The following is a 17,005-nucleotide window of genomic DNA, read 5'->3' as shown; positions in this document are numbered from 1 at the left end:
CCGCCGGCGGGTACTGTCCAGGCACGGTGGCGGGGCCGGCGCAGAGTGCGGCAGCGGCGGAGGGGCCGCTGTTCCCGCCAGCCGCTCCCGGCAGCACACGCCCTGGCGGCGGTGGCAGCGGAGAGCCCGCCCCCCCGAGGGGCGGGGCGTGCGCGCCGCGCTACCAATGGGAAGCGGCTTATCTGCATACGGGCCGAACGGCGCCGCGGGGCTCCGCTTTGCATGAGCTGCAACGGCCGCTGCCAGCACGGACAGAGCAGCGGGGCCGGGCCGGGCCGGGCCGGGCCGGGGGCGCGGAGCCGTTGGGGCACATGCGGGAGGTGGCCCGAGGCAGAAGCGGCCTTTGCAGCCCTCGCCCTCACATAGAGGTGGGGAGGCCTGGGTGGGGCCTCGCGCGGGCGAGGCGTGTGTTCAGTGATTTCAGCTCTTTTAGTATTTGTCCAGTAGGTTTCCCGCCGCGCGGGAAGCCTCACCCGAGCGTATAAAAACAGACGGGGCGCGCATGTGTTGTCCGGGCGGGGGTGTGTCTTAACTGATTGGCATTGGGAGGTGGTGCTGAGGAGGCGGGGGGGTAGCGGCCCCGCTGCGTCCCATGGCGGCGTCCGCTCAGGCCCCACTGGCGCCCATGAGCGCGGAGCAGGCGAAGGGTGAGTGGGGGCAGCGGGGGCAGCGCTGGCGCCGGGGCCGACTGATAGCTGTGTGCTCGTCTCCCGCAGTGGTGCTGGCGGAGGTGATCAAGGCCTTTGGGGCGCCCGAAAACGCGCAGCGGATGGAGGAGGCTCGGGACAACGCCTGCAACGACATGGGCAAGATGCTGCAGTTTCTCCTGCCCGTGGCCACCCAGATCCAGCAGGACGTGATCAAAGCCTACGGCTTCAGCAACGATGGTGAAGGTGGGTTGTTCCCCGCCGGGTGGGGAGCTCTGGGCTTGCGGAGGGGGCGGCGGTGGTTGTGTGCTTCCTTCTTACCCTCTTTCTTGCAGGGGTCCTGAAGTTCGCCCGGCTGATCAAGTCCTACGAGTCCCAGGACCCAGAGATCGCCAGCATGTCGGGCAAGCTTAAGGCCATGTTCCTGCCGCCCATGATGCTGCCACCGCATGGGGCTGGGACCGGTGGAGTGGCAGCCTCCTGAGGCTGTGGACCTCTCCTGCCTTGCCAGGGCTGTCCTCCCAAGGCATGGGTCCTGTCAGCACTTGAACAAGGGAGACACTGACCTGAAGGGAGTGGGATGCTTTGTGTATGCTTATGTGTCTGCTTGTGAATAAAGAATATCTTGAAAATGGCTTCAGGCACAGGTGCTTCTCCCTGGTGCAGAGGCAGTTACAGCAGTGCCCACCTCATTTTTGATGAAAACTGCTAGTGCCTCAAGGGGCTCAGTATATACCAAGTTCTGCAAAAAGGTAATTGATTTTATAAGCCCTGGTGTGAAAGCCCCAGGGCTTGAGATGGAAGTATTTTTTTTTTTTTAACATTTCAGAGGTGCTAAGCTCTGTCTAAGAGCAAGCATTTACAAATGCGGTATTTGAAACATACTAGGTAACATGTCCCTAAACACAACCTCCTGCTGTTCAGCAAGTACTGTACGTGTAGCTGAGACCCCTATCCCCAGCAGGGTCAGGGCAGATAACTTATTCTTGCCACCAGTGCCTGTGGCTGCATTGTTTTCCAGCTGAATGCATCAGCCCTCAAGAAAAAGGCAGCAGGGAGCAGCACTGTGTGGGAGGGCTGGGCTTGCCCCATTTGGCTGCAGCCTGGATTAGAACAACAGAAACAGTGTGGAACGGTATCTTGTGTCTTTTGGAACTACAGAGAGACAAACCTGGAGGGGCAGCCTCACTCCAGTGTGAGATTTTTCTGATTCTAGCTTGGTTCAAACAAAGGGACATCTGATGTAGCTGCTTGTAGCCCCCAGCCTGTTGCCCTTGGAAGCATTGGGGTCTTTGGGGAGGATGATGGGTGGCAGGGCTGGAGGTGGAGGAGCCAGGCCAGGGAGAGCAGGGAGCTGCGAACCAGGTGTGAGAGAGCTGTGTCTGGTTTTGTCTTCTGCACTCTTCAGTTATGAACCAGGCAGGAACGTAGCCAGCAAGGGCGTGAGCTGAGTGGATCAGAGGCAGGAAGAGCAGTCAGTACCTTCCGTCTCTATCTGCCTTTCCCAGCTTGGCCTTGGCCTTCCCTCCACCCCTCTAATTATCCATTAACTGCAGCCCAGGAAGTGCTTTCCAAATGGTGAAAATTAACCCCTCAGCTTGAGGCCTGTGGTTTGCCTGACCTGGAGCTACCTTTTCTTCTTATTCCACCCGAGTACAGGAGAAGTTGGGGGCTGTGCCTGTGCAGATCAGACACAGGTGAGTCATGGAAGGTGCTGCAGTCAGTTTCCAAGTGCTGCCAGCTGCCCCTCCAGAGACAGGGCACTCACCACCATGAGCGTCCAGCCCTGTCGGGAGGTGCGAGTCCACTTGTCCTCTGTCAAAGTCTTTGATCTCTCTCTTAAGTCTGTCTCCAGATACTGTCTTAATAATTCAAATATTGCTTTATATTTTTCTAGTAGGATCCCCTGGATAAGGGCTGTGGTGTTTCCTCCACCTGTTGCTGTTAGTGCCCCATTAGTGGGGGTCTGGGAGTCAAGATCCCGATGCCATCCTGTGGGTGAGTGCTGTCAATGCTAGTTAGGGGAAGAAAACAAGAGTGGTTGGTGAGACAGGACTGGCAGTAGGAATTCGGTACAGAAGGGGAAAAAATACACCTAATAAGAGCTACAGGATAGCTGGAGGACTGGAGTTCATGGTGTTTTAGATTGCTGCTGCTGGTGTTATTGCTCCTTCTCACTATAACAAAGAGCAAGCAGGGTTTATGATGCCCGGTCCCACAGTTTCTCTGCCAGGCCTGCAGCTGCAGTATCTCTGCATGTTTTTGTACAGAGAGAGGTTCTGGAAATAGAACTTGCATGGTGAGGTGAGAAAATTGGCTGATGTTAGAAAGTTATTCAGGATAAGAGAGTGGGAGCTGCCTGTGAATAATTGCAGAAGGACCTTAGCATAGTGAAGGAGTGGACAATAGAACAGAAGATGAAATATAAATATAGACATATGTTAATGGAGAAAAATAATTCAAAATTTTCATATAAAACAATTAACTGTGAAGTAATTGTAACCTCTCTAGAGTAAGACTGTGATCATGTATAAGTCCATGCAATTGTTAGCTTAATGCTTGGTTGTGGTGAAAAAATAGCAGAAATCATCACTGTTGCTATGTATATATATATACATATGTAAATATCTCACCACCATGCTGAACACTGCAATTCCGTGCCACCCTAAACCCTTATTTCCAAAACAATCCAACAGAGTTGCAAACATCTCAGAAAGGGACAGCAAAGGTGATCGGAGGTGTAGAAAAACTCTATGTGAAGAACACCTAAACAGGGTTGGAGTCTTTAGCCTGGCAAAGAGCTGAGGGAGGATATGGATGTTATGGGTCCGTGTCATAGCAGCTTGTAGGGGGTGAATAAAAATCAGTTGCTCTTTTTTCTTTCTTTACAACAACCAGATGTTAATAAAAGTGGGCAGGGAGGAGGTTATAGACAAGCCAAAGGAGGGGGTGTTTCTGTAGCTAATCAGTGGGACTCCTTGTGAAAGGATCCTAAATTTGTGATGGATTTGACAGTTGACTCTACAGGTAGCTGCAAATAGAAGCTTAGGGAGTACAGGGGGAAAAGAAGCTCCATGCATAACCTCTTCCTTTATCCTTCCTTCAACTACCATTTTGATCTCTGGATCATGTAGCCCACCCCCCTTGCACATGGCAGAGCTAACCCCAAAGCTAGATCAGGTTGCTCGGGGCCTTGTTCAGGTGGGTCCTGAACCCAAGCAAATGGCAGAAAGATGTGCCAAGGGAGATGTAGGTTGGACATTAGGAAAAGGTTCTTTACCTAAAGGGTGGTGAAGCACTGGAACAAGGTCCTCAGGGAGGTGTCACAGCCCCAAGCCTGACAGTATTGAAGAAGCATTTGGGCAATGCCCTCAGATACATGGTGTGAATTCTGGGGTTGTCCTATGCAGGGACCTAAGTTGAACTCAACGATCCTTGTGTGTCCCTTCCAACTCAGGACTTTCTATGATTCTGTGATCTCAAAGAGTGGAGATTCCCCAGCCTCTCTGGGGACCTGTGGCAATTGCTGAACTGCCCTTGTGGGGGAGTGTATGTACAATTTTTCCTCCATACCCAATCAGTATTTCCCTTGCTGCAAGTTACGCCTGTTGCTTCTTGTCCTTTTGCTGTATCCCACAAAGAAGAGTCTGGCTCCAAACCCCCAGTCCTCCTCTAGGTAGTCTCAGACAGCTCTTAAATCCCTCCTTAAGCATCTTTTCTCCAAGCTGAACAAGTCCATGTTCTCCACTTAGTGGCCTTGTGCTAGATTCTGTCCAGTTTACCAGTGGTGGTGTTTGGTGTGGGGTTTTTTTGTGTGTGTGTGTATGTTTGTTGGGGTTTTTGGGTTGTTTTTTTTGTTGTTTGTTTGGGTTTTTTTTCCAGTTTTTGTTTGTTTTACAGTAGTCCAGATGTGAGTGTTTTTTAATTAGCTATTTAATATTTATTCTCCTCTAAATTTTTTCCTGTGCTAGCTGTGGCTTGGCTCCACAAAGGATTTACAGGATGAGGTTCCACCATCTGTGTTGTACTGAAAGCTGAACAACAGCGTAAGAGTAGTCTCTTTGCTGAAATCTCTTGACCCGTTAATTATATTAAGAAAGTATTTTAGCAGCTCAGTTATAGTCTGTCATTGCATGCTGCAGCCATTTGTGAGAGCAACCTCAAAGATACCAACCAGTTGCTTCTTCACTGTGGTATTTCCCACCCTTACCAGAAGGAACTCCTCACTAGTAGTTTTTAATTAGATGGCCCAGGTCAAAGACAGTGAGTCAGCTGTGTGCATCCAGTCCTTTTCTGAGCTGAAAGCAACCGGAAGTATAAATTCATTCTGTAAATTATGTGATTTGGGATTTGTATCCACACAAATATTGACATGTGGGTTATGCTGCACCCTGTGGTTTGTCTTTCTGAAGCATACTGAATTACATGAGTTTAGTGTTAATCGACTCTTTCTCTTCTGATTTGGGCTCTTTGCTACCTTGCTCTTTCCCTGTTCCCCTGTGTCCCACTAAAGTTCTCTTCCTTGGACAGATGTTCTGCTTCAGACAGTTCATAAGGTGTAGAGATGCGTAGGTCTAACTTTTGTCTGCCATGGGATCATATCAACCCTACATAATCTAATATTCTTTTGATATCAGAAATTCTCCTTTGGGACGTCTGCCCAGAAGTTCCTTTTATTTCTGTCCTACAACTAAACAATATTTGTTTCCTGTGCCAATGCTAGACTGGCTCAGATTTAGGTACAGTTTTTTAGGTGCAACTTCTACAACTTTGTGTAGAAATTGTTCCCTTGAGACACAGGTCTCTGTACATTTAAGGTGGGTTTTCTTTTGTTTTGTTTGTTTTTTTTCTGTAATATCAGTTTTTAGTCAGTACAGCTGGATTCCTACAGCTTACCACATCCCAGCTCATCATGTGTGTGAAACTAGAAGCATTTCAATATAAGCTGTTGTAAGTGCCTGTGCTGCCTTTCTAGCAATGAAGTTTAGCTTCCCACTCATCTCTCCTGCACTTCCCTTTGTGGTTAGTTTCTGTCTTGGCCATGAGTTTTGCCTTGGTCGTTGCTAGTAGCCTGTTCAGCCTTCTGCAGGATTTCCCAGTCTGCTGGTGTGTAGGGAAGTTATGCAGCTGTTGATACTTGAAATGAGCAAGTCTGTTGCTGTTCCTGCTGCCCACACCACCACACAGGATGGTTGAGGTGGCACCAAGGAAGAGTCAGGCTCCTTTGACAGCTGGATTGCCCTCTTTGGCCACTGCTCAGCTCCCATTCTTTCATGAGACCTGCAGACCTTGTAACCAGTGCTATGGAAAAGGGCAGTCACGCGCTGTAGTTGGAGATGACCAGGTAACTGGAAATGGTTCGTTTTATTTCTTGATCTGGTTGTCCAGGTTGACAGCTTTGGCCTCAGTATGCTGTACTGGGACCTGGAAGGTCCTAGGCTCAGCTCTCTTGGTTCTGTGTGGGCCCTCTGCCCTGCTCTCTGCCTGTTTTACTGGGCAACTTCACCACACCTGGCTCTTTTGAGCCACCACTGCTCATGTCAGTCGCACCCACCAGCAGGCTGTTTTTGGGAAGGCAGCACTGTGCTGAGAGAGCTGGGCTGGGCCTCCAAGTCTGCAGCTCTGGGTTTGCACATGTTCTCCCTGTGGCTGTACAGAGTGTGTAGGATATTTACGTGCCCAGAAGGTTCATCAGGGAGCTGCAGTGTGGAGGCTGCAGCTGAGGGCAGCTCAGCAGAGCTAAGCTGGGTGTCTGGGTGGTCATGATGACCTGTAGTAAGGCGCTTCATTGCTCCATGTATGCTAGCATGTGCTGCTTGCTTCAGCCTTGCAGTTGTCTGGGTGACCCCAGGTAGCTGTGGTCCCCTTGGCACCACAGCAAGGGCTTGGGGGTGTGAAGCACTCATGGCTCCCCCTGGCCTTTTGAGAAAGAAGGAGCACAGAGGATGCGCAGAAATGAATTTTGTGAGTGTGCCCAGGACCCAAGATGCACACATAGAGTCAACCTTGGTTTGAAAATAAGAGAGGGACCCAAGAATAATGGGGGGGTGGGGGGGGTGGGGAAGGCTGGGTGGAGAAGACACAAAAGGAGAAGCAGAAGTGTGTGCAAAGCAGCTTGGGGCTGGGGAACTGATGGCTCAGAGCTCTTCCTGTTCCTGGTGCTGCGCCTGCCCAGCTCGCGCAGGCTGTGCCCAGCAGCATTGGGCAGAGGGACAGAGAGCAAGACGCCTATCCAGAAGCAGTGGAGAGGATATGGACTGACGGTAGATGCCAGGAGAGATACATGGCCAGCTCCCCAGAGGAGCAGAAAAAGCTTGGTGCTGGGTACTCCAACACAGACCTCCAACTTCCCTTTTCTCGCCGGTGCAAGCTGATTTATCCTCTGTTTCTTGAGTTGTTTTGGTGGTAGCCACTTGGCTCCCTCTTCTTTCACCCTCCACGATGGTGAGGTAAGAGGGGCTGAGTAGTGTCTGTGTGTTGGGGGGAGGGGGCAGGGAGAGGGAACAGGAAAGTAGGACAGAGCAGAGCGGGCAATCATTCTGAAAGCTGTATCTTCATGGAAACCTTTCATAGGCTTGGGGAGGTATTGGGTAGAAAGGGCTGCTGCTGCTGGCTCTCACCTGTGTGGGTGTCTCTGGGGATGGTGACATTCTTCACTGAACAAGTCTACACAATGGTGCCTGGCCTTTTCTGTTCACTTGATTCTATTTTTATGTCCTCTGCTAGGTGGTTTCACCGTGACCTAAGTGGGCTGGAAGCTGAAGCCTTACTGAAGGGACGAGGTGTCCATGGGAGCTTTCTGGCCAGACCAAGTCGGAAGAATCAAGGGGATTTTTCTCTTTCGGTTAGGTAAGTAACTTGGACCCCAACTTCTGTCTTTCCAGGGTTATATTTGCAGAATGCTTAGATGCTCACGTCCTGTGGCATCTTCTTCATCCTGTCCTTATTCCTTTGAGTTCTTTCCAAGATAAGCTTCCTAGCATCCCTCAAGTTGCCCCAGGAGCTTCTCTTTCTTGTCATCTCCTTTCACTGGGATGGTTTGCTCTGGTTCCATGGCTGGAGATAATGCAGAACATTTTCTGCCTCTTTTCCAACCACCTCACTAGACTGCTCTGTGCATCATCCCACAGGGTAGGTGACCAGGTAACTCACATCCGCATCCAGAATACTGGGGATTTCTATGACCTCTATGGAGGGGAGAAGTTTGCCACCTTGTCAGAACTGGTGGAGTACTACACACAGCAACAGGGCTCACTGCAGGACAAAGATGGAACGATCATCGACTTGCGATATCCACTGAACTGTTCCGACCCCACTACAGAGAGGTATGGAGAAGGCAGAGCAGCTGGTGTGACTCTGATGAGACCTCCTCTATGTTTCATGGTCTTCTTTCTGCCCTGCCTGCATCCTCAGGCCAAACCCTGCAAAAAGTGTCTCTTGCCTCTCATACCCTTCTGTGCTTCCACAGGAGCAGCGTCTCCAGGAATAGCTGGACGTACCTTGACCCATCACAACAGACCTAGTGGGGTTCCATTATTACTTCTGTTTTCCTGTTGCTTTTGCTATTTATATGCTGTTTCCTAAAAGCAAAGGTTGTGGTGTTAGTTACGGGTATGCAGTGGTCTGTAGAGTGACATATGTGGATGCCCTGAGCCTTACCCTCGGCCTCCTCGGTTAGTCCAGGCCTGGGTGACTCACATAGCTGAGAGCAGAACCATGTTTCCCTGCTATTCCTAGCCTGCTTAGTCTCCTTCCTGTCCCCACTTTGCATATGTTTCTGACACCAAGTTCCTAAATCAAATCAGGTGGTTTTGCCCTTGTGCTTGCAGGCTCTTTGATGCAGCTCTAGGAGCAGTTGCGCTGTGCTCTGGGGCAGACAGGTCCTCCTTGCATACCTGGAGACAAAGGGAGCAAGCATGTCCTGGGCGAAGCATCTAGGTACACCCCTGCTTACTCCAGGGTCGGGCTGCAGAGGGGCCAGGGTCTGCATATGCTGGCTGTCCTCCCCTCTCAAGGCCGTTGGGTTGTGGCCCTGCAGTTTCCTCTCTTCCTCCCTGCGGTTGGAAACTTCTCCCCCCCATCAGGCTCTTACGAAATCTCCTCTCAATCTCTCCCCAAGTGATTTTCCGTCACGTGGCTTTAAAGAGCTGGGCTCTACTAGGGGAAGGGAGAGGTGAATAGGATCCATTAACCCCTTCCTACTTGTGGTGAGGAGGTCTGGAGACCTCTTTCATGAGCAGGAGGGGGTCAACCATTCCCCAGGGGGCACCTGAGCACTGGCACATAGTGGCTGAACCCTTCTTTGGGAGGGGCATCAGAAATTAATGACTGCTGTGTAATGGAAGGCACCAGCTATTTCTTGCAGTGATGATCAACAGAAGTTACTTTCCAAGGTACAACAACTGCCTGCTGCTTTCTTGCTGTCAAAATGGCTCCTAGATCTTGTGTAGAGGAATGTGTTTGTCTGGCCAGATGCGTGGGTAGGTGAGGGCACCGGCTACAGTTCTTGGGAACATAACAATGGCCATGTTAAGTTCACCATAGATATTAGTACCACCCCAGGTCTCCACTGTTAGCTGCCCCGTGGCCAGCAAACCTGTTCCAACAGCACTAACCACACTATCTTGTCCACTGAGCCTGGCCTTGATGGCAGTGTCTGCGGTGACCTATAGAGTGTGGCTGCCATTTGTTGTGGTACCTGTGATGAGCAGGACCAGGGATGGGCATCGCAAGTCAGTCTGTTGCAAGAGCTACCTGCTTTGAAATGCTGCTCACCAGGGGAGATGGCCCAAAGCAGACATGCCTCCAGCTGTTGAGACAGCTCTGTGTAAACGGGACAGAGCTGCAGTCAACGTGATCTTCATCTGGCACAGCAGCTGTGCTGCGAAGGCCCCTGAAGGTAGAGCCCAGCACATAGCTCTAGCTGGAGATGGGGATATCCCAGAACTGTAGGGGCCTGTTGGAACCAGGCCCATCCCTGCTGGAAGAGAAGGGCCCCATTCCCCTTCTGGACACCGAGCTGGGAAGGAGAGAAGGGGCTGGGGCAGGAGCACCATGGATGTGGTGGCCATTGGGCTGAGATGGGTCCAGACACAGCAGAGGCTTCACCAGAAATGGGTACCAGGAGCAGCGGGATGATCCAGAGTGTTTCCCAGCACCTAGAGAATCTCACAGCTCTCAACTTTCTATGGTTTGGATCTGTAGCTCCAGCTGCCAAGTGAGTTGTGTGGAAGCAGGACAGAGCTGCAGTGAACACGGCCTTCCGCATCTCTACTTAGAAGCTCAGCACTGCCCCCTGGACTCTCTGGTGTGGTCCAAAGAGACTGTGAAGCTTGGGACAAGCGTGAGGAACTAGAGGATCTGTACAGAGACAACCTGGGTCACATCTGGATTTTCTGCAAGGCCAAGAGCCCTGCAGTAGGAGGATAGGCCAGCGTTGTCCCATCTCCCAGCCTGCTTCTGGTGTCCATTGCTTGCACTGACACTGCACAGTGCACTGAGATCCACCAGGCAGGCACACCCTCCCCCTGCCCCGAGGCCTTTGCAAGTGGGAAGGGTCTTGGCAGCAGCTGTGCCCTCTGCACCACACTTGTGTCCCTCTGCACCACGGGGCCAGTCCTGCAGCAAGGTAGAGAGCACCTCAGTTAAATGGGGATGCTCCTCACTTCATGCTAAGAGGAGAAATGGAGCTGCTAACTGGGTGTTTGTGCTGAGGATAGGAACACACACACAGATCTACAGCAGTGACAAGTACCAGGAGAGGAGCAGAATATGTGTTCCAGGTGGCTCATGCTGTTAACTTCCATGGCTGGACTGATCACTGCAGTGTGATGTGCCCAGAGAATGGGAATCATTCTTTGACTGAGTTTCAGAAAGAGGGGTCACTGGGATAGTTCTTTCCTGGATCTGATCTCCATCTGAGTGCTGCTAAATCCAATGGTAGATTCTGACTCACAAGGGGGTTATTTTTATTTCTCTGGTCTCCGAGTTTCTGAACCAACCTGCAGCAGTAAGGCTGGAATGATGCTGGGAAGTGCTGAAACCCACAGACTACCCTTCCCTGACTGGTTTTCAAGCCAGCAGGCATTGCTTACCTGAACTTGTGTGCATCACACAACTGGATCACACTTGGTGCTTTCCCATTGTGTTCTCTGGTACCAGCATTCTCCTCCCTGGGCCCTTTCTACCTCTGCCTCATCCCTTGCCCTTTCCTTTTCTTGCTGTCTGTCTCATCCTGCTCCTCCCTTGGTTCCCTTCCCTCTCTTCTCCCCTCCTCGGTCTCCACCTTCCCTTCTTCTTCCCTCACACTTCCCTGGTATTGCTGTCCTTCACTCATCAGGTCAAGGGCATCCACTTCCCTGCATCTTCACCTCCCTCCTGACCCTCTCTTGTGTTTTCTTAGGTGGTACCATGGGCACCTGTCAGGCCCTGCAGCTGAGTCACTTCTCCAGGCCAAAGCCACCCCTTGGACCTTCTTGGTGCGGGAGAGCCTCAGCAAACCTGGGGATTTTGTCTTGTCTGTCCTCACTGACCAGCTTAAACCTGGGTCTGATGCTCCACCAGCTGGTGCAACCAGTGCCTCTGGGGCCCAGCTCAAAGTCACGCACATTAAGATCATGTGTGAGGTGAGCAGTTGGGAAAGCAAAAGGAAAGGCAGTGAAAGAAATCTCTCATGATCTCTGCTGATCATGTCCTCAAAAGCATGGGCCCTGTCAGCTTGATTACCATCAACAGTGTTTTGGATCAAAGTGCTGTCACCTTGCAAGTTCCTTATGTCCTTGCCCCAACCTGGGTGACCATGGGCAGTACTGGGTGCTGAGACATGGGAGGAAGCAGGGTTCAGTGTGACCAAGAACTCCAGTATGGGGAGTTTGTGGTAAAAGGGAGAGAGGAGGACTCACAATCTAATTATGAGTTCACCAAAAGTGTTAAAAGTTTGTGGAGAAGGAGGGGGGCATCTGCAAGGCCTCCACATGTAGTCACAGTATCACAGTATCACAGTATGTTCTGGATTGGAAGGGACCTCAAAAGATCATCTAGTCCAATCCCCCTGCTGGAGCAGGAACGCCTAAGTGAGGTTGCACAGGAACATGTCCAGGTGGGTCTTGAATGTCTCCAGAGAAGGAGACTCCACAACCCCCCTGGGCAGCCTGTTCCAGTGCTCTGTCACCCTTACTGAGAAGAAGTGTTTTCTCAAATTTAAGTGGAACCTCTTGTGTTCTGAAGGATGTTACCAACTTGGCTCTCAGAAGTTCTCCTATTTCTTTCATGTGGGATGATGCAAAGAGAGGAGGAGGGAGATTTCAAGGACAGAAAGTAACTGACCTGAAGTGAAACCTGAGAGCAAAATACATTCTCTAGGCTTCCATCCGCTGAGAACAGGAGTCAGTTCACTATGCTATGAACTTGGTGTTCTTAGGGCAAACTACCATTTGATCTCTCTGCCAGAAGTGCTTTTCTAGATGGCACAGGGTGGTTGGTGCCTATGGCTTTGCACCCCTGTTACCTTTTCCCTGAGCATTATCAGCTTTGTCTATAGGAATGTCATGAGTGGGGCATTACACATTCTTCCTCCTTTTAGAATGGACGCTACACAGTTGGAGGTGCTGAAATGTTTGACAGCTTGGCAGATCTAGTGGAGCACTTCAAGAAGACTGGAATTGAGGAGGTGTCTGGCTCCTTTGTGTACCTGAAGCAGGTAAATCCCATTTGTTCTGTTGCTTAGGCATTCCTTTGGAGAGACCCCCCTTCTTATTTCTACTTTGTGTTCCTCTCCTTCTTTTCTCCATAGCACACAGAGGAGACTTTGCTCTCCAGCAGTGTCTCTTTCTCATGCCAATCCATTGTGGTTTTCCATCCCCAGCCCTACTACGCTACGAGGGTGAACGCTGCTGACATTGAGAATAGAGTGCAGGAACTGAACAAGAAGAGCCTATCTGAGGAGACATCAAAAGCTGGATTCTGGGAGGAATTTGATGTAAGAAACTGCTGGGGGCCGTTATTCTGGCTTTCTTGGGAAGTTCTTGTGCACCACTCATTCTCCATCCCTGATTTCTTCCTGGACACACGCTTCTCAGGTGTCTTGTAAATTCTTGTCAATTTATCTTTGAAAGAAGTCTCTGTTTGGAATGTGTTCCTTTGGGGAGAAAGTGTCATCTTTAAGTGATCCCAGTGAGACAGAAATGTGCTTTTTCATGGTTGGGAGAACAAGTCACCAAGACAGTAATGGCATGAATCTTGGACATTTCAAGTCTAGGTTTGCTTTTCACTTCTCTGCTTTCCCACAAGTATGTCCATGTGTACCCAGTGTCACCACTGTTCCTGAGTGCTCACCTCCCCTGTCATATATTTGGCCTTGCTGTGACTATTCTCCCTTCTGCTCTCAGAGTCTGCAAAAACAGGAAGCCAAGCACCTGTTTGACCGTCATGAGGGTCAGAGACCTGAAAACAAGAGCAAGAACCGATACAAGAACATCTTGCCCTGTGAGTCCTGCTTCTCCACTATAAAAATATTCCCAAATAGACAGGCAATGAAGAGCTGTTCAAGTCATACCCGGCCCTGCTTCAGCCTGCTCTGTCCTCCAGAGTGGGTTACAAGGTGTCAGACGTTAAGCATTTAAGAGCTGATGAGAGAGCTCACAGGTTTTCATGTCCTTGAAGGAAGCAGGGAGGGTTGCATCAGGCTCATTAGCTTCTGATGGTCCATCAGGGGTAGAGAGATGGGAGGATAAAGTGAAATTGGTCTGACCACAAAGAGGGAGAGGTGAAAATATGGGGCATGCTACATGCTTTGGGCAACTTGAACGAGGTGGCACAGGGCAGCGAAGGAGCTTCATGTGGCTGGGCACAGAGTATCTCATCGTTCTGTTTGTTCTTTTACTGCATCCCCAGTTGATCACTCCAGAGTCATCCTCCAAGGAAGGGACCCAAATATCCCTGGATCTGACTATATCAATGCCAACTATGTCAAGGTGAGACTCTTGGAAAATGGCTATATGCCCAAAATGGGGGAGGCCCTGCCTGCTCCTGCAGCCCTCCTGATCTTCCCCTGTCCACACACAGAACAAACTGATCAGCCCAGATGAGTGCACCAAGACCTACATCGCTAGCCAGGGCTGCCTGGATGCCACAGTCAATGACTTCTGGCAGATGGTGTGGCAGGAGAACACGCGCATTATTGTGATGACCACACGGGAGGTAGAAAGAGGGCGAGTAAGTAGCAGTTTGTAGGTGTCTCAGAGCTGCCCTTTTTTCCCCTTCAACTACTGCTCTGCTCTTTCCCTCTTTTCTGCCTTCTGCCCATCTTCACCCTGCCCTCTCTGCCCACACAGAACAAATGTGTGCCTTACTGGCCAGAGGTGGGCAGCATGAAGGAATACGGTCCCTACCTTGTGGAGAACGCTGGGGAACATGATGCATTGGAGTACAAGCTCCGGCACCTCTGTGTGTGTCTGAAGAATCACGTGAGTGTGCCTGGTCGAGGGCTGTCATGGAGCCCGTGGGTCTAATGGTCACTGTATGTCTAAGGCTGGGAACTGCTGGGTGCTGTGGTGATGTTGCTGTTGTATCATTCTTGGGATTGCTGTTCCCACCTGGTTTGAGCTGGAGTCACCAATAAGTGCTCAGGAGAGAGAGATTCCCTCTACCTTCAGACCCACCTCTCCCTGGGACAGAGGACAAGGATAGGTCTGTTTTCCAGTTTTACCAGTGTGGTGTTTTGTCATTTTCAGGGTAAGGCTGTGCGTGAGATCTGGCACTACCAGTACCTGAGCTGGCCTGACCATGGTGTACCCAGCGAGCCAGGAGGAGTGCTCAGCTTCCTTGACCAAATAAACCAGAAGCAGGAGAGCATCCCAGATGCAGGGCCTATTCTGGTGCATTGCAGGTTGGTACAGAGGCTGGGGTTTGAAGCACTTTCCAGCCTTTATATAGGGTGAGTTGTAGACAGTCTGTCCTGCTGCACCAGCTCTTCCCTGGGACTTGTGAGTGAAGTTTATGCCAGCCCCGCTTTTTCCTCTTTGATGCCCCCAAACCAAACTCTGCTGCCTGTTGAGTCCTTGACTCTTTTGTGGCATTTGCTGAACAGATGCTACAAGTGCTACATCCTTCCCCAGAAGCAATTGCATTTTGTTTCAGGAGCTGTATTGCTCTGATTTCTGCTTGTTCTCTCCTTACAGTGCTGGGATTGGCCGGACTGGGACTATGATCGTCATTGATATGATAGTGGAAACAATCTCCACCAAGGGTAAGAGGACCCCACAATGTGTTGAAGTGAATTGGCTTACCCACTAGTGCTGTACCCTTAAGTCCAGCAACAAAGCGGTGAAAACCCTCAGGTATCAGTGGGAGAGATCCTGCTACAGCCCTGGTTCTGCTGTCCTTGCCACCTGGCAGTTACTGGATCTCTGCACAATATACACTTATTGTGGCTCCAACCTTTCCTGAGCGTGGGCTCTTCCTCAAGGGTCAGGCTTGGAAGATGCTGAGCAGGAAGGAGGGATAGGAGGTCCATACAGGAATAGAAAGTGTGGAGCGGGAGTTGAAACTTCTTGACTGACCTCCACTGTGACTGCTTTTGGTGGAGAATTGCGGGGAGGGTCAGTGAACACACCCATAAGCTTTTCTGATGCCCCTTGCTAGGGCTGGACTGTGACATTGACATCCAGAAGACTATCCAGATGGTGAGGGCCCAACGCTCAGGGATGGTGCAGACAGAGGCCCAGTACAAGTTCATCTATATGGCCATCTGCCAGTTCATAGAGGCGACCAAGAAAAAGCTGGAAGTTATTCAGGTGAGAAGGGGGAACTCTACTTTGCTGTCCTCTGAGTCCATGCCCTGCATGGTACTGGCTCTGAGCCCAGGTTCTCTGCTTCCCAAGCTTTAAGATAGCACTGGGACCTATGCAGACTACAATGGTGCACCAAGATTTCAGTCCCTGTCCCTTTGAAATTCAGGGGACAGCATTAGCAGCTCAAGTACCAGCCCCTTCTGACCTGCTAAGCAGCAGTAAGTTGTAATGCAGTTATTTCAGCTTCATTCTATATCACATCTCCACCAAGTGTTGCTTTGTTACAGGCTGAATCTAAGACAGGCAAAGACTTTGACCTCTCCTTTCCTCTTTGTCTTTCCCATGCTGGTTCTGCAGGTACCACCTAAGCCCTTGTGGAAAGGATTTTCACCTACTAGCTCATAAGTGGCATCATTTCTCTCTCCTCATAGCCTCTGGCAGCACCCACTAGCTGCTGCTATCTGTTTAATATTCTTTAGCTGACAGGACACTCCCAGGCATTCCAGTGCCTCCAGAAATGTGCTGCTCTGCTGTTCACCCACGTATAAGGATACTTTTGCATCCCTGCTGCTCACCTCTGCGAGAGCAGTAGGGAGGGCGCACTGAGCCTAAGGGCTTCAACAATCCACCAAGATCCACTGAGATCATAGCATGAAGCGTGGTTAAAAACTCACACACTTCCTCCACACCACATTCTTCTCACCTTGATTTTTCTCTTCTGTAGTCTCAGAAAGGCAAGCCAAAAGAGTCTGAATATGGGAACATTGCCTACCCCCCTGCAGTGAGGAATGTGCACGTCAAGGCTTCACGAAAATCCTCCAAGTAAGAGCTCACCCAAACTTGAGGTGCAGCTATGCCTGCCTCTGGCAATAGTCTCTCTGCTGGCTTGGCTGGCTTCTTCCCCATGCTCACTTTTTCCTTTGTTTTTCCATTGTCTTACAGGCAGAAAGATGAGTCAACTGTTTATGAGAACTTGGGGAAAAAAGAGGAAAAGGTGCGGAAACAGCGCTCCTCAGAGAAGAAGCTGAAAGGCTCACTAAAGAAAAAATAAGCACGCTTTGCAGGTAGCTCCATGGGGGTTTTGAACCTGGGGTGCAGGACTGGAGCTCACGTCCAGGCTGGCTTATTTCCCATTCCCCACTCTCGGACTGGAACCAGGCTTTAGCCCTTCACTCCCATGCCACCTTCCCGTGCCCTGAACCAGACTGCTTTCCAGCTTAGCTGACCAACTCCATTGTCCCTTGCCTCTGCAGGCCAGTGAAGCCTCCTGCTGGAAACCAACCAAACAAACAAACCCCAAAAAACCAAACCAAACCAAAACAGCTCTTCTTTCCCTTCTTCTTTGAACATGGAGGCCAAACTCACCTCTGCTGTGTCAGCTGTAGCTGACTTCTTGAAGAAGAGCTAAGGAAGCTCTTTACAGGAGCTACATCTCTGTCCACTGCTGTGGGTTAGAATTTAGCCTGCTAGTGTTCCCTGAAGCCTCATCTTTTAAAGTCTGGAGTTTTTGACCTGTTTCAGTTCGGCTCCTCTGCAATTCATTAGAAAACCTCCTGTTGCCTTAATACC

General features: G+C 50.5%; 2 protein-coding genes across 8 annotated transcripts; both read left to right on the top strand.

Moving 5' to 3' along the window:
• Positions 1-211: 211 nt before the first annotated feature.
• Positions 212-1,283, top strand: LOC308053083 (protein C10). 2 transcript variants are annotated; one of them, XM_080363836.1, is made up of 3 exons: positions 212-368; positions 717-893; positions 983-1,283. In XM_080363836.1, exons 2-3 carry the CDS (start codon positions 770-772, stop codon positions 1,129-1,131), a joined length of 273 nt encoding a protein of 90 aa, XP_080219962.1. In that variant the 5' UTR covers positions 212-368; positions 717-769; the 3' UTR covers positions 1,132-1,283. The 2 variants fall into 2 exon arrangements, with proteins under 2 accessions (XP_080219962.1, XP_080219961.1); XM_080363835.1 differs by lacking the exon at positions 212-368 and adding an exon at positions 520-647.
• PTPN6 (protein tyrosine phosphatase non-receptor type 6) lies at positions 1,274-16,983 on the top strand. Of its 6 annotated transcripts, XM_080363830.1 has the most exons (16): positions 1,274-1,399; positions 2,545-2,645; positions 7,374-7,496; positions 7,778-7,972; positions 11,050-11,272; positions 12,229-12,345; positions 12,511-12,624; positions 13,034-13,130; positions 13,539-13,618; positions 13,710-13,859; positions 13,979-14,110; positions 14,378-14,532; positions 14,825-14,892; positions 15,288-15,439; positions 16,161-16,258; positions 16,379-16,983. In XM_080363830.1, the coding sequence occupies exons 2-16, from the start codon at positions 2,632-2,634 to the stop codon at positions 16,485-16,487; spliced, it is 1,827 nt and encodes a 608-aa protein (XP_080219956.1). In that variant the 5' UTR covers positions 1,274-1,399; positions 2,545-2,631; the 3' UTR covers positions 16,488-16,983. The 6 variants fall into 6 exon arrangements, 5 of the variants coding, with proteins under 5 accessions (XP_080219956.1, XP_080219958.1, XP_080219957.1 ...); XR_013923606.1 differs by lacking the exon at positions 15,288-15,439 and having other exon boundaries at positions 16,379-16,473; XM_080363832.1 differs by lacking the exon at positions 13,710-13,859.
• Positions 16,984-17,005: the final 22 nt, after the last annotated feature.

Source organism: Nesoenas mayeri, assembly GCF_963082525.1.
Source record: "Nesoenas mayeri genome assembly, chromosome: 1".
NCBI classification, from domain to species: Eukaryota; Metazoa; Chordata; class Aves; order Columbiformes; family Columbidae; genus Nesoenas; species Nesoenas mayeri.
Note: the sequence above shows the minus strand (reverse complement) of the source record. Positions and strands in the feature narration are given on the sequence as shown.